Here is a 12,978-nt window from a genome sequence, read left to right as displayed (position 1 = left end):
TACATATGACAATTATACGTATGCTAATTGGCCAAGACGTAACGTGGCTTTAGGGCCGCATACTCTAAGCAGCTAGTCAGCACAGCCTATGGGCCCAGAGCTCGTAGGGTAAACGAAACGAAAACACTTAACGCTAAGAAATGTTCGAATCGAGTAAAATTAACAATTAGCAAATCGCACGCTGTGCAAACACGGGAAGTTTGCTTTACTAGGCGAAGTGTTAGGGCTCGACTAAAGGCCCAGTAAATGTAGCTATATATATATATATATTCGAGATCTGTTTAGAAAGTATCGCGAATACTTTATTTATTATCTTTATTAATATTCATTTCGTGATTCAATATTTTCCAATTTGCAGTACTTCTTGAACAGATCTCGCGTGTGTATTACAGCTAACAAATTTCTATATCATATAGATAGATACATATATGCATCTGTTATATCATTGCATTTACAGTCACAATTTTTATTTTATTTTTATATTTTTTTTGCAATTTATTTTTGTCTTCTGAGAAACCCAAAAACTCGTATAGTTCAAGTAATATCAAAGCATTTCTTTATAGATAGATATATCCGTTATATAACCGATATAGTATATATATATTTGTGTACATCTAGACAAGGCTCGAACACCTGTTTGCTGTTCGAAATCGATCAAATATTGACTGAACATTATTTTATGTTTAACAAGTTTTTTCTTTAGTATTTGTCAAGAACTTTTCGAAATACCCTGTTTGAGGTGTGCTAGCTGGGTTGCATCGGTTTGGGCTTATCAATATATGCATTACATGTATATCGAAGCGCTATATAGTCTATAGTCTAAAAAAAAAACATATATTTCAGGCACAAAATCGGACAACTCTATAGGAATATATATGTATATATATATAAATTGGCTTTAGCACAAATTGGTAAAGTTTAAAGTTTTAATTTCAAAATATATATTATTTGTTTTTATAAAAATTAAATATTTATATATCAAAGCAAAAACTTAAACTTAAATGAATTAACAAATTGTTTAATTATTAATTTTTTTTGTTTTTTTTTTTGTTTTTTTTTTTTTTTTTTTTTGAAATATGAAATAACAAATATTTGTCGATTGTTCGCCTGAACTTTCCACATTTCTCTGGTTGTTTTATAAAAATAATTTCAATTTCAGTTTGAACTTCGCTTTTCGTTAGGTTTTTTAACAGAGTTTTTTTTCCATTTAAGCAATTCTAATTTACATTTTATAGAGTTTGATGGTAGAGAAACTGAATTGTTAACAAAACAAATATCACTTACAATATATATATATATATATATGTGTGTGTGTGTTTATATATATATATAGACTTAGGTCTAAGCACATGCATAAAGTGAACGATATTTATCGCGGGTTTTGGGTTTTAGAGGCGTTTACAATGATTACAGGCATATAGTAGAATTATATACGAGTACATTATAGCATAGCTTTCTATATATAGTTACAAACGCGTTATATTATATATATATATATGAGGAGCTATAATATATATATATATAAATATGGGTTATGTACAAGAGTTACAAAAAAGAAATGAAAACAAAAAAAAATAGCAAATCAAATCAAATGAAATCGCATAGGTTTTTAGCAGTACAGATTGTACAGTTTATATATAGTCTATATAGTATGTATATATATATATATGTCTATGCATAGATAGACAACTTTCTCGGGTTTGGCGGCATGGCTAGAAACAATCTTTAGCTTTTCACGCAGCTCTTTTTCATTTCGATTTGTTCGTTCACATTGCGTTTTCCTTCTCCCTTGCTCGCGCGCTTGTGCATTCTCTCTCTCGCTCGCTCTCTTATTTGCTTGTTTTTGTTTGTTTTTCTTTCTGTTGGATTGGATGGTCCACATTGATTATAAGGCATATACAAAATACATACACATATTTTGACTTAACACACTTGGATATTTAGCATTTCTTATCGTCTAACTTCTACCATAAATCATTATCATTCCAACACAGCTCTCGCTCGTTCGCTCTCTCGTTTTCTCTCTCACTCTCTCTCTCTCTCTCTGTTCGTTCCTCGACATCAATTCAATATTCCGTTTACATATTCCGATGAATCCCTTGTTTCATGTTTAATTTCACATAGTTTTGCAGGCAGGCAGGCAGCAGCAGGCAGCAGCAGCAGCAGCAGCAGCAGTTCATCCAAAAACTCAATTCCCAATTCCCATTCCATGCCAGCCAGCTCTCCTCTCGCTCTCGCTTCCTCTCATGCTTTGTCTCACTGGATACGCTCAGTTTGCCGCCTGGCAGAGCGCCTCAAAGTCACAGCGCTCGACGCTATCCGCGTAGTTGGCACGCAGCGTTGACAGCGGACAAAGATCCTCATCCTGCGGACAGCCAGGCAGACGTATCACCCGCTCCTGATGCATGGCCAGAACCTGCGGCTCTCGTTCGATGCAGCTGCCGATGGTTGCAAGAAAGTGAAGTTCAATCAATATACTCTATATGCATATAGCCGCCATCGACTCTATCTAATCTCACTCACTTATAGCGCACAAAGGCCAGATTGGTTGCGAACGCATCGATTTCACTTGTGCGCCACAGACGCTTCATCTCAAAATCCTTGTGCGTGAGCGGACGTTCGTCCTTGGCCACGCCCAGGTGGGCCAGCATCTTGAGCAGCGTTCCCGAATGGGTAAAGTAGAAGGTGGCATTGGCGCGCGGCTGCAATGTGCTGCAATTCAAGGAAATTCGGAATTAATTGAGAACTCGCTTCGATTCACGATGGAGCAGCTACTCACTCGATGGCCGCAAACATGTCGGCGATTGCCGGACAGGCAATGCGATGCGTCAATTCATAGCCGTAGCCATCGTTCCAATAGTATTTGAGGTCCTCGGCAAATTCCAGGGCGCTCAATGAGGCCACATCGAAGAAGCGACACCAGACGGACGGGGCTCGACGGCGCTGCCAGGCCGTCTCGAAGGCGCACACGGTATACATTAGCTGGACATCCTGGGGGGTTAAGTCCATTAATTTGGTAACGGCACGCACATGCGCCACTGCTGACTGCATTGCGGGCTCCGCGTTGAAGCTACGTGCATAAAACATTGTTTCAGGATTCTTATCGACGTCCGTTTTCCAGCGGCTGCAGAGTTTATAAAACTGTAACGAGTGCAAATTGCGGCGAGTGAGTACAAATTGTAGAGAGAGAGAGAGAGAGAGAGAAAGAGAGAGAAAGAGATAGAGCGAGAGAGAATAGAGCAAATGATCGTTCAAGCTGTTTCCTATTACTCGCTGTGTTTACTCGTTGCAGTTGCAGCTAACCCTAAAGCTCACTCGTTGTGACTGTTTGCTATGGCTACAAGCTCTTGCTCTAGCTCTGATCAGTGCAGCTTTAGCTAATATCTGCACATTTAGTTTACTCGTTAAGTCTACTCGTTGCGTCTACTCGCTGTAAGCACTCATTGCAGCGTCCACTGATATCCACAGCTAGTGAATTTTCCCTAGTACCAGACCTAAGCAGTAATAGCATTCACTCGCTACTCGCTACTCGCTACTCGCTGCTCGTCGCTTGTTACTCGCTACTTTGTTATACAATTTACCTGGTGTGGGGCTGTAGACAGCTACCGTGTTGTCCACAAAGCCCACCGCCAGTTGCACCTTATACGGATGAAATGACAGGCATGTGGGATGTCCAATTTTGGAGCCCATGAAGCCCTCGTTGCTGCGCAGCACGCTCTGGGTGCGTCCGTTGAGCGAGTAGATGCAGATCTTCGAGGCGTTGCCACAGGCGATAGCATCCGCCACCTGGTGACTGGCCATGGCCGTAATATCGCTGCCCGCCTCCCACTGATGGAAGACGCCGGACGTGCCGCTCGCCCGCAAATCCAGAACATTCACCTTGCCCGCCGTGCAGCCCGTAACGAGAGACGTATCATTTGCCCGTAGGCAGGCATGGAGTATGGGCGCCGTATGCTCGCGATAGACACGAATCCGGGCGTCTTGAGGTGCACAGCGTTTGTCGAAGAGCCGGACACTGCCATCCGCGCAGCCGGCCACGATCAGATCCCAGCGCTTGTTGGCCACGAACGGCGAGAGAACGCGCACGCTTGTCTCGCGGCGTCCCAGCGGCAGATCGTTCAGTCGCAGCTCCCGCTCCACATCCCAAATGCGCAGGAAGCGATAGGCTTCACAGCCCACGACCAGGTGCTGGCAATACTGCTGCCAAGCGGTCACAATGTCCGTGGAGGTGCGATAGTGGCTATGGCCCAGGCTATGGCTATGGCTATGGCTATGGCTGTGGCTATTCGAGCCGCTGGCCATGGCTGCGGCAACCGCAACTGCAGCACCCGATGCCGCCGTGGGGCCGCTGATGCAGGTGGTGGCAGCGCCGCTGCTGCCGACCGCTGCCAGCGGATCCGTCTTCAGCAATCGCTGCAAATAGGAACTGTTGATGCTGCCGCTGGCACTGCTGCCGCTGCCGCCGGCGCCGCTGCTGCCGGCACCGCCGCCGCAGCCGCTGTTATAGCCGGTGCGAGGGAACGCATCCCAGGCGCTGATCAAAGATGTGGTTATTGCTTGCGGCTCGCCGGAGCCACCGCTCGAGTTCTCCTGCGGCCCGCCCGTTGACTGCCAGACGCGTATGACGCCATCATCGTGGGCGACCAGCATCAGGCCCACGTCCTGGGCATTCAGCAGCTCGAAGCTGCTGACACGCGCGAATATGGTGGCGGGCAGGCGGCTAATCTTGCGTCCACTGCCGCCGCCGCCGCTGCTGCCGCCGCCGCCGCTGTTGCTGCCGCCGCCGCCGCCGACAACAGCGCCGCTGCTGTTGGTGCTGCTGCCCACGGACTGAGCGCCGCCGCCATCGGGCACAGCCTCCGTCACATAGCTATGGACCAGATTGCGCACGAAGTCATAGACGAGCACCTTCTCCTTGTAGGCGACGGCAATCTGCTGCTCATACGGCAATAGCTTCACTAGCGACGGCGTGCACTGCGTCTTGCGCACAAAGCTGAACGCGTCGAGTCGCTGGACGCGCTGCTCCTGCTGCTCGCGGCGCGCCGTGCGGCGGATCTGCTCGTTGCGCTGATAGCGATACTCGCGTTTGCGCAGCTCCGCCGAATTGCGATCGACGGGCCAGCGCTGCTGACCCTCCTCCTCCTCGGTGCCGCTCTCTGCGCTGCTGTAGCGCTGCTTGCCCGGACGCGTAAAGTACGAAATGGCCCAAGGTATGAACTGTGTCTGCACAATCGGCTGCAGCTGCTGCGTCTTGGCGTTGCTCGCGTCGGCATAGTGGTTCGTCTCGCTGCCGCTGCTGCGCGCCGAATTGCTGCCATCGGCCGCATGGGCGCCCGCCGCCAGTCCCAGCACAGCGGAGCTCGCGGCTGTGGCAGCTGTCGAGCCCGTTGGAGCGCCGCCATCGGTTTCGTCGCTCATCGAGGTGGTGCGCAGCTTGCGCTGCTGCGCCTCGTTGCTGCCGGAGAGACGCGGCTTCTGCGACCAGCGATTGTTGCCGGACGAAGCCGCCGCTGCCGCCGCCGCCGCCGCTGCTGCTGCTGCCACAGCCACAGCTGCTCCGCCCACCGGCGGCGACTCGCCACTGGCGCTCAGATAATTGCAGCGCGTATTGGGACTGGGCGGCAGGCTGACGCTCAGGATGCTGCTATTCAGCTTTTGCTGATCTCGTCCACCGGAGGAGCCGCCAATGCCAGCGGCAGCTGTGGCATTCGTCGCCTCCTTGGCGGTGATCAAGCACAGCGCCGTATCGCGCACGTGCGCAATGATCTTCTGGGCTGTTGCGGCGACTGTGGGAAACGGATCCTGGCCCAGATTGTAGATGCCCTGCCAGAGCTTGGTGAAGATATATTGAAAGGGTATCGCATTTGTGGTCGCCGTGCTGCCCGAGTTGCTGCTGCAGTTGCCAGCGACGCCGACGCCGCCGCCGCCACTGCCGCTGGCGCTGCCCACGGAATTGCCAGACATCGAGCTGGAGCTGGCCATGTTCGAAATGGAGCTGGAGCTAACGCCACGCCTGATGGTGACATGGGCATGCCGCTCCAGGCTGTGCGTGTACTGGGCATAGCTGGCGGGCGGAGCATTGGGCATGCCATGAGTGATGCTGGCGCTGCGCTCACCGCCGCACGAAACCAGAGCCGAGCTCTGGCTGTTCATATGCTCCGCCGTGTAGACCGTGACGAACTGCGACTCGAAGAGCAGCACCATCCATTGCAGCGCTGCCGCCAGCTCGAGCCGCACCAGCGGCGACATATCCTCGCCCACCGTCTCCAGCAGCGTGATGGCTATGATGCGATCAATATTGTTCGCTTGTCCCTCGCTGCGATCGGTCACGGAGCTGATGAAGGTGCCCAGGGCGAACACGGCAGCGGCTCGCACCTCCGGTATGGGATCGCGGAGCAGCACATAGAGCTTCTCGTGCGCCAAGTCGCGGGCGCCCGACCAACGGGCCTTCTCAAAATTCTGCCAGAGCATGCCCAGGCATATGGCCAGCCACTGGCGCAGTAGCCAGCTGCTGTCGTTCAGCTGTTCCAGGCAGATGGAGAGCAGGGGTCCCTGCAGCGCGCTCGTCTGGCCCAGCAGGAAGTTGTGGACAATCGAGGCCAGCACAAAGGCGGACAGAGTGCGATGCTGCTTGCTAACGCTGTTGTCCTGCAGCACGGTGAGGAAGTACTTGTATTCCTTGACCAGGTCCACCTGGCAGCTGGGGTCGACGGCGAGTATCTTGGCCCAGATGAAGACCAGCACCGGTCGCAGCTCGCGCGTGGAGCTCTGCAGCAATTTCAGCACATAGGGAAAGATGCCGACGCCCAGGGCAAGGTTGACGGCCCATGGACCCAGGTCGAGAAAGCGTGCCAGCAACTCCAGGGCACGCAATCGATGCACCTGCGACAAGAGCACCTGCAGCACAATCGGCAGCTGCTCGGGCGGCGTCCGGGACTCCGATTCGCTGTCGAGCCACACCTGGAACGCGGTCAACTGATGCTCGAAGAACGGCAACTGGCGGTAGGCCGCCTGCTGTTCGAGTATATCCGGCAGCTGTTGCAGTGCCAAGTCGACCACCAAGTCCCAGGCCTTCCACATGGCGTGCCGATGGCACGGCGGCAGAGCGGGCAGCGAGACCGGCGTGCAGTCGTGGCTGCGCAGGATGCGCTCAGCCAACAGGAAATTGCGGAAGAGACTCGCCACCAGCAGATCCTGGCGGAACAGCCGCTGGAACAGCTCGCGTGGCAGCGTGTTCCAGGCAATCGTGTCCGTTATCGCTGTGAATATCCAATTCAGTTCGCCCATCATGGTGCGGCGATCGTTCACCTTGCCCGGTATCTTGTCGATCAGTTCGCTCTGTATGCGCGGCACCATGCCCAGTTTCTCCTGCATCGCGTACCACTTGAGGGCGATGTTGATGGGCGTGGTTAGGCAGCTGGTAAACAGATCCGCCGGCAGCTGGGCATTCATTGGCAATATCTCATTGGCCGCACAGGCCGCCAAGTGTATGCAGTTCTTGTAGCTGACCAGCTGGCCAGCCGGCTGCGTGCCGGCGGCCAGGGCCTTCTCCAGCTCATGCTCGTGCTGCTCGGCAAAGGGCTGAAACGAGTTGATGATGATGCCGGCATTGGAGCAGTCATACACATAGATCGAGGGTGCGGCCATCCAATTGATTAGCTCGAATATGCTCAGCGGTATATACTGTGTGAATGTCTTGTTGAAGACCCAGATTTCGCCATTGGCGGTCGGCTTGGGTACACCGTGTCCATTGTAATGGAAGAGTATGCGTTCGCCTTTGGCGTTGCGCCGCAGCGAGGTGCACAGTTTCTTGACGTCCTCCACGGTGGGATCGTGGCATTTTTTATATCGTGCACGTGGCTGCCAGCGTTCGTATTGCATTTGCAAATTGCTGCCGATTAGCTCCATGGCCTTTGGTGCCGACACCGAGCTGGGATCGATCCAACATTCGAGCCGTGAGCAGGGCTGGATTTTGACCACATCCGGCGGATCGACGCCAATGTTGAGGCATAGCACCAAGGCAACACTGGCCGTTTTCATGCGCTCCCTAATGCGCCAAGGCAGCGCCACGAGCGGCCATTGCACAATCGATTCGACGTGACGCATGGCCGTAAAACTCAATGGGCATTCCCTGTCATCCAATTGGCGGCGTTCCTTTAGCTCCCCATTATAAAGATATGTAAAATATTCTTTGAGTAGAGGGTGATGTTGCTGTTGCTGTTGCTGTTGCTTTTGCTGCTGCTGCTGCTGCGGCGGCGGCGGCTGCTGTGGCTGCTGCTGCGACGGCGGCTGCTGCTGCTGCTGTTGCTGTTGCTGTTCTTGCATGCGCTGACTTTTTAATTCTTTTATATTACGCAGCCCGTCTAGGCCTTTGGGATCGCTGCTCATGTTGCTGTTGCTGGTGCGGCTGATTGTTGTTGTTGTTGTTGTGCTGCCGCTGCTGCTGCTGCGGTCTCTGCCAGACATTGGCACCTGCAGCGGCATCTTTCTATATATATGTATATATATATATATATATAATATAATATATTATGTATATTTAACTGTCTCTCTGCGTGTTTGTATATTTACGATTTATTGCTGCGCTTGTTGCACTTGGCAATTCCTTTTCCTTCTCCTTCCTCTGCTTCTTTCGCTGCTTATGGTTATTTGTTGTTGTTGTTGTTGCTATTACTTTGCTCTACATAAGACTTTATATTTATATTTGCACAGGACATGCACAACAACAACAACAACGACAACCACAACGACGACGACGACGACAACTACGTCGACAACGGCCAGTGCACATAACCCCAAACAAAATTTTTTTGCAGTCGCACTTTCCTCAAAAGCGACAACGTCGTTTTTTTTTTCTTTTTTTTTCGATCAGTTCTGTAAGTGTGCATATAATATGGGCCTACGGGCGCTTATCTTATCGCATCGGTGTCTCTGCTTGTCCACAACATTTGCAAGCAATTGTGTAAAAAAAAACAAAATGTAAACAATGCTTTTAAGTGTTAAACCGTACAGAAAAATAATATGCACGCGCAGAACGTCACAGTACTAACTAGATTTACGGATTTTCTGGCTTTGTATGTGCATGTGTTCGTATATATATATAAATGTATATATATATGCATATATATATATATGTATATAGGTGTGTATGTGTGCGCGCGCGTATTTGCGGATGCGTGAGCGCATTCATTTTTATGGTCCCCTCCACCATTTCAGCCTCGGTAGTGATGCCATATCGCGGTTTCTTTGGCGCCAAGTTTGAATAATGCAAATAAATAATTAGCTTGCAAGATTTATACTGTTGATCGGCCACACTATATATATTTTTCTTTACTTTTCTTTACTTCTCTTTATTATTTCTTTAAGATCCGACACTTTTCGACGATTTCACTTAAATTTTATTTTCATTTCTTAGATCACTTTTTCGAATTAAAAGCATTTAAGTTAATCATTTGTTCAACTGTCAAGCAAAGATCAACTTTTGAGTCTATTCTCTCTTGTTCTCTTTTATATTCGATATATATTTATTTTAAAAACAAAACAAAATATAAAAAAAAAAAAAATACTCACCCGCAACACAGGATCCCGATGCAAAGGCTCTGGATAGCTGATGGCATGTATGCGATGTCGTCCAAACAATCCAGTTGCAAAGCTCTGCGCACTCTTAAGCGTACGTTGTGTGGCTGTATACTTCATATAATACCATTCTGGATTATACAGATCGGGCAAGAGTTTGGGAAAACGCAACTGAAAGCGTTCAGCCAGTTCAATTAGTTCATCTTCACCCTCGGCGACCAGTAATTTCTCATCGTCCGGCTCGATGTGGGCCCAGCTCCAGCGACGCAGTTGCTTAAATTCATCAGCACATAAATTAGAGTCAGATTGGGCCAAGAGTTGAGTTTGTATTTCGACCAGACGTCCTTTAGCTTGCAATATAACCGATTTGCTGGGATTGCGCGTGCCATGCCGTATAATAGCCCAAATTCGCGTCGGGTGGCAACCTTTTGAAATAAAATGAATCGAATGAGCGTGTGCAATGAAGTAAGCAAACAGCTGTTTTTCATTTCTGCTTTTTCTTCATTTTAGCTAATATCTTGAAAACAATAACAAAACAGCATACCATCGTATAACGGTGCCGTTTCGTTGTAATTGGCGATGGCTCGGTATGGCGTCTTGGTTGATAGACGGCGCTCGATTTCATGACGTTCCAAAGAGTTGCAGCCAGCCTCATCAGCTGTTGTCAGTTGCGGTATTATAAATAGAAGCGAAGGTATTAGCCAAATGTATAAATGAAGCATTTTTCCCGTTTCGTTTATTGGGGAAGGAAAACTTGTCAGTTAAATATAAGAGTTAAAAGTTATATCTTAACTAGTTACAAAACGTAAAACATTGATGTAAATGAGGAAAATAAACTACACACGCACAAACGTTGAACGTGTTTGCCAAGCGGGCTAAATACAAATGAATATGTTATTAAAAGAGAAGCTACAATTGTATATACTATGACATGCTGATTCAGCTCAAAGACAAACAAACACATACAGACGCACACGCTCACACGCACACAAACAAAGGCACGCACGCACACATGTGCAAACGCTTGCGTAGCCAGTTGACACCCTGTGAGCAGTCTGACAACGCTCTACATGTACATTCGATTATTCGATACAATGTGATCGTTTTCAATGGCGCATCATAACAACGGCGTTGTGATTTTCGCCTATATTTCTAAACTGCTGAATTACATTCAATGAAATCTCAACACAATGGGTTCGTACAAACATAATTTTGTTAGATTAGACAAAAGTTCACAAAGTTTTTGAACTTTACAGTACCTGTCGTTAAGCAGCCAACGCTTCCCGCCAAAACGCTGCGTTCCACAACTCGAGCCCAAATCAAGGAGAAAAGGAAAAATGCATTGGACGAGCTAATCAATGCAGCGCCCGAGCAGAACGAGGAGCCAAGCACGTCAAGGAGCTCAGCTCAACCGGCAAAAGTTAAATTGCCAAAGAAAAAGAAAGAAGTGGCCAAAAGGCCGAACAAACGAAATGTGAAAAGCAGCCAAACAAATCAGATAACTAACAACAACAACAACAATTATAATAATAATAATAATAATAATAATAATAATAATAATAACTTGGATATAGAACACGAGTCAATGGAGCGATACAAATTGCTGAAGGTTTTGTGCATGGAACTGGCTAAGCCAGGAACAGAGCCGTTGGAGCCCACCGCTACGGGCTACACGCAGCAGCAGCTGGAGCAGTTCCTGTTAAATTCTACGCTCAAGCAGATCCTGCCGGCGTCGTTGATTGTTGCCAGCCAGAGCAATGCACAGGTGCGTCTTGACTGCCTAACAAATTCCTAGCTAATGCCATCGCATCATTTCAGCATTTAAGGCAATTGCTCAGGTCCATTGACGCCTTGGAGGAGGTGCAGCTGGAAGAGCTATTGGATCTATATCACTTGGCAATCGAGATGCAGAGCTACGAACAGTTGGACACACATTGCCAGGGCAAACGCTGCCAACTGCTGCAGGCTGTCAGCGCTTTGGCCGTGCAGCTGCAGCCCGAATATATTGAGTATGTTGGCATTAGCTTGTGCGATCGGCTGATCATTGGCGTCGGCAAGGAGCGCATGCAACGTGTTATCGACATGCACGGCGCGCTAGTCCTGCTCATCGCCGACAGCGATATTAATCGCCAAATTGCCATGACCATCCTGCTGGCCACCTTTGCCAAAATCTCGGGGCTTGAACTGCCCAGACTGCACGGAGATATTGTAATACCCCCATCCATATACCTATATATAAATATTCCAATGCTAATTATTACCGATTTCAGATAACACTCGCCTTCGACCTGGTCAAGCGCGTGGACTGGATGCGTTTGATAGTCGATGGCTGTGAGGCGGACATGTTTGCGTTGTTGCGCAGCTTTGCACTGATCATCAACACGTATGAGAATCGTGTCGCACATCCGCACTGGCATGCGGGCATCGGCAGCGAGATACACAAGTTTTTCATGCAGGTGCTGCGCACTGTGCGCTTTTCCAGCAAATATAATAACTTAATCATGATGGTAGGCCTGGGAAAACCCTATCGACTTATCGGTTACCGACCAATACGTATATTTATGTTGCTTGTTGCTTACTAAGCTATATGCCTATAGATTTGTATGTGCATGTTATGCTTGTCGATATGTATATATGTAGATATTCCGTGTCCCTCTGTATTATACCAACGCTAACATATCAAAATAGGTTACACGTTTTTGGATATATATCGATTTGTTGTGTGATCGGTAATACATTTATCAGTTATCCGTATATAGCTTGACTTGCTTTATGTATCTGGAAATATGCATTGAAAACCTGTAATATTATCAATCCGTGCTTATGCGAACTACATCTCATACGTTATACTAATCTCCACCAATATTTATCGATTTTGCAGATGGAACGTTTTATAGTATTTTGTGTTGTACGTGGGGCTACAGCGAGGTAAGTTGCATAAATCATCTCTAAGTGGTATAAAAACGAAGCAATTTAAGCCATAAGCGAAGTAGTCAAAGCCATAAATAACGAGTGTTTTTATAAATCAAATTATTCTGATTTACATATTTGATTATTAATCTTAAATGAGAGTTTAAAATTGAATTTCTTGTAAATTATTCGTTTGTTATAAGCGCTCGTTGCTACTATTCGTCAGTTTAGCTAACTAACCAAACTAACTGTACTCTTTTTCTTGTCTCTTGCAGCTTCCATTCCACAGATGTGTTTGACACCGGATCTCTATCGAGCTAATCGAACAACCCCAACAACATTATATTTATTAAGTAATTATACCTATGTACGTTAATTAATTTGGTTGTTGTTATTTTTTCATTATTGCATTTGTTACTAACTCAAATTTAGTTTCTTAAGTAAAGTTCGGGATGTTCAACAAGTGTGCGAAAGCTTTTCAAATTGTTATCT

The 12,978-nt window shown here is 47.7% G+C and overlaps 2 protein-coding genes across 3 annotated transcripts; one reads left to right on the top strand and one right to left on the bottom strand.

The window, feature by feature from the left end:
* Positions 1-1,782: 1,782 nt before the first annotated feature.
* LOC111596480 (regulatory-associated protein of mTOR) lies at positions 1,783-10,567 on the bottom strand. Of its 2 annotated transcripts, XM_023310737.2 has the most exons (5): positions 10,121-10,567; positions 9,571-10,001; positions 2,780-3,141; positions 2,524-2,712; positions 1,783-2,438 (listed from the first exon to the last, which is right to left on the bottom strand). In XM_023310737.2, the coding sequence occupies exons 1-5, from the start codon at positions 10,296-10,298 to the stop codon at positions 2,270-2,272; spliced, it is 1,329 nt and encodes a 442-aa protein (XP_023166505.2). In that variant the 5' UTR covers positions 10,299-10,567; the 3' UTR covers positions 1,783-2,269. The 2 variants fall into 2 exon arrangements, with proteins under 2 accessions (XP_023166505.2, XP_023166506.2); XM_023310738.2 differs by lacking the exons at positions 1,783-2,438; positions 2,524-2,712; positions 9,571-10,001; positions 10,121-10,567 and adding an exon at positions 3,582-8,247 and having other exon boundaries at positions 3,066-3,141.
* Positions 10,568-10,617: 50 nt separating this feature from the next.
* Positions 10,618-12,956, top strand: LOC111596484. The gene is made up of 7 exons (XM_023310745.2): positions 10,618-10,770; positions 10,833-11,074; positions 11,156-11,341; positions 11,395-11,784; positions 11,847-12,083; positions 12,458-12,504; positions 12,762-12,956. Exons 1-7 carry the CDS (start codon positions 10,767-10,769, stop codon positions 12,805-12,807), a joined length of 1,152 nt encoding a protein of 383 aa, XP_023166513.2. The 5' UTR covers positions 10,618-10,766; the 3' UTR covers positions 12,808-12,956.
* The last annotated feature ends 22 nt before the right edge of the window (positions 12,957-12,978 follow it).

The sequence above is a fragment of the Drosophila hydei genome, unplaced genomic scaffold (genome assembly GCF_003285905.1).
Source record: "Drosophila hydei strain 15085-1641.00,03,60 unplaced genomic scaffold, DhydRS2 tig00000237-arrow-arrow-pilon, whole genome shotgun sequence".
Lineage (NCBI taxonomy): Eukaryota > Metazoa > Arthropoda > Insecta > Diptera > Drosophilidae > Drosophila > Drosophila hydei.
The sequence above is the reverse complement of the archived record's forward strand: the minus strand, read 5'-3'. Positions and strand labels throughout refer to the sequence as shown.

What these genes read in the sequence shown, in the direction of transcription:
- LOC111596484 (XM_023310745.2), top strand. An exon ending in AAAGCAGCCAAACAAATCAG is followed by an intron (nt 11,075 to 11,155) that starts ATAACTAACAAC and finishes GATATAGAACAC; the next exon opens with GAGTCAATGGAGCGATACAA. An exon ending in ATAATAACTTAATCATGATG is followed by an intron (nt 12,084 to 12,457) that starts GTAGGCCTGGGA and finishes TCGATTTTGCAG; the next exon opens with ATGGAACGTTTTATAGTATT.
- LOC111596480 (XM_023310738.2), bottom strand. Translation starts at nt 8,106, where the DNA reads ATGCGTCACGTCGAATCGATTGTGCAATGGCCGCTCGTGGCGCTGCCT.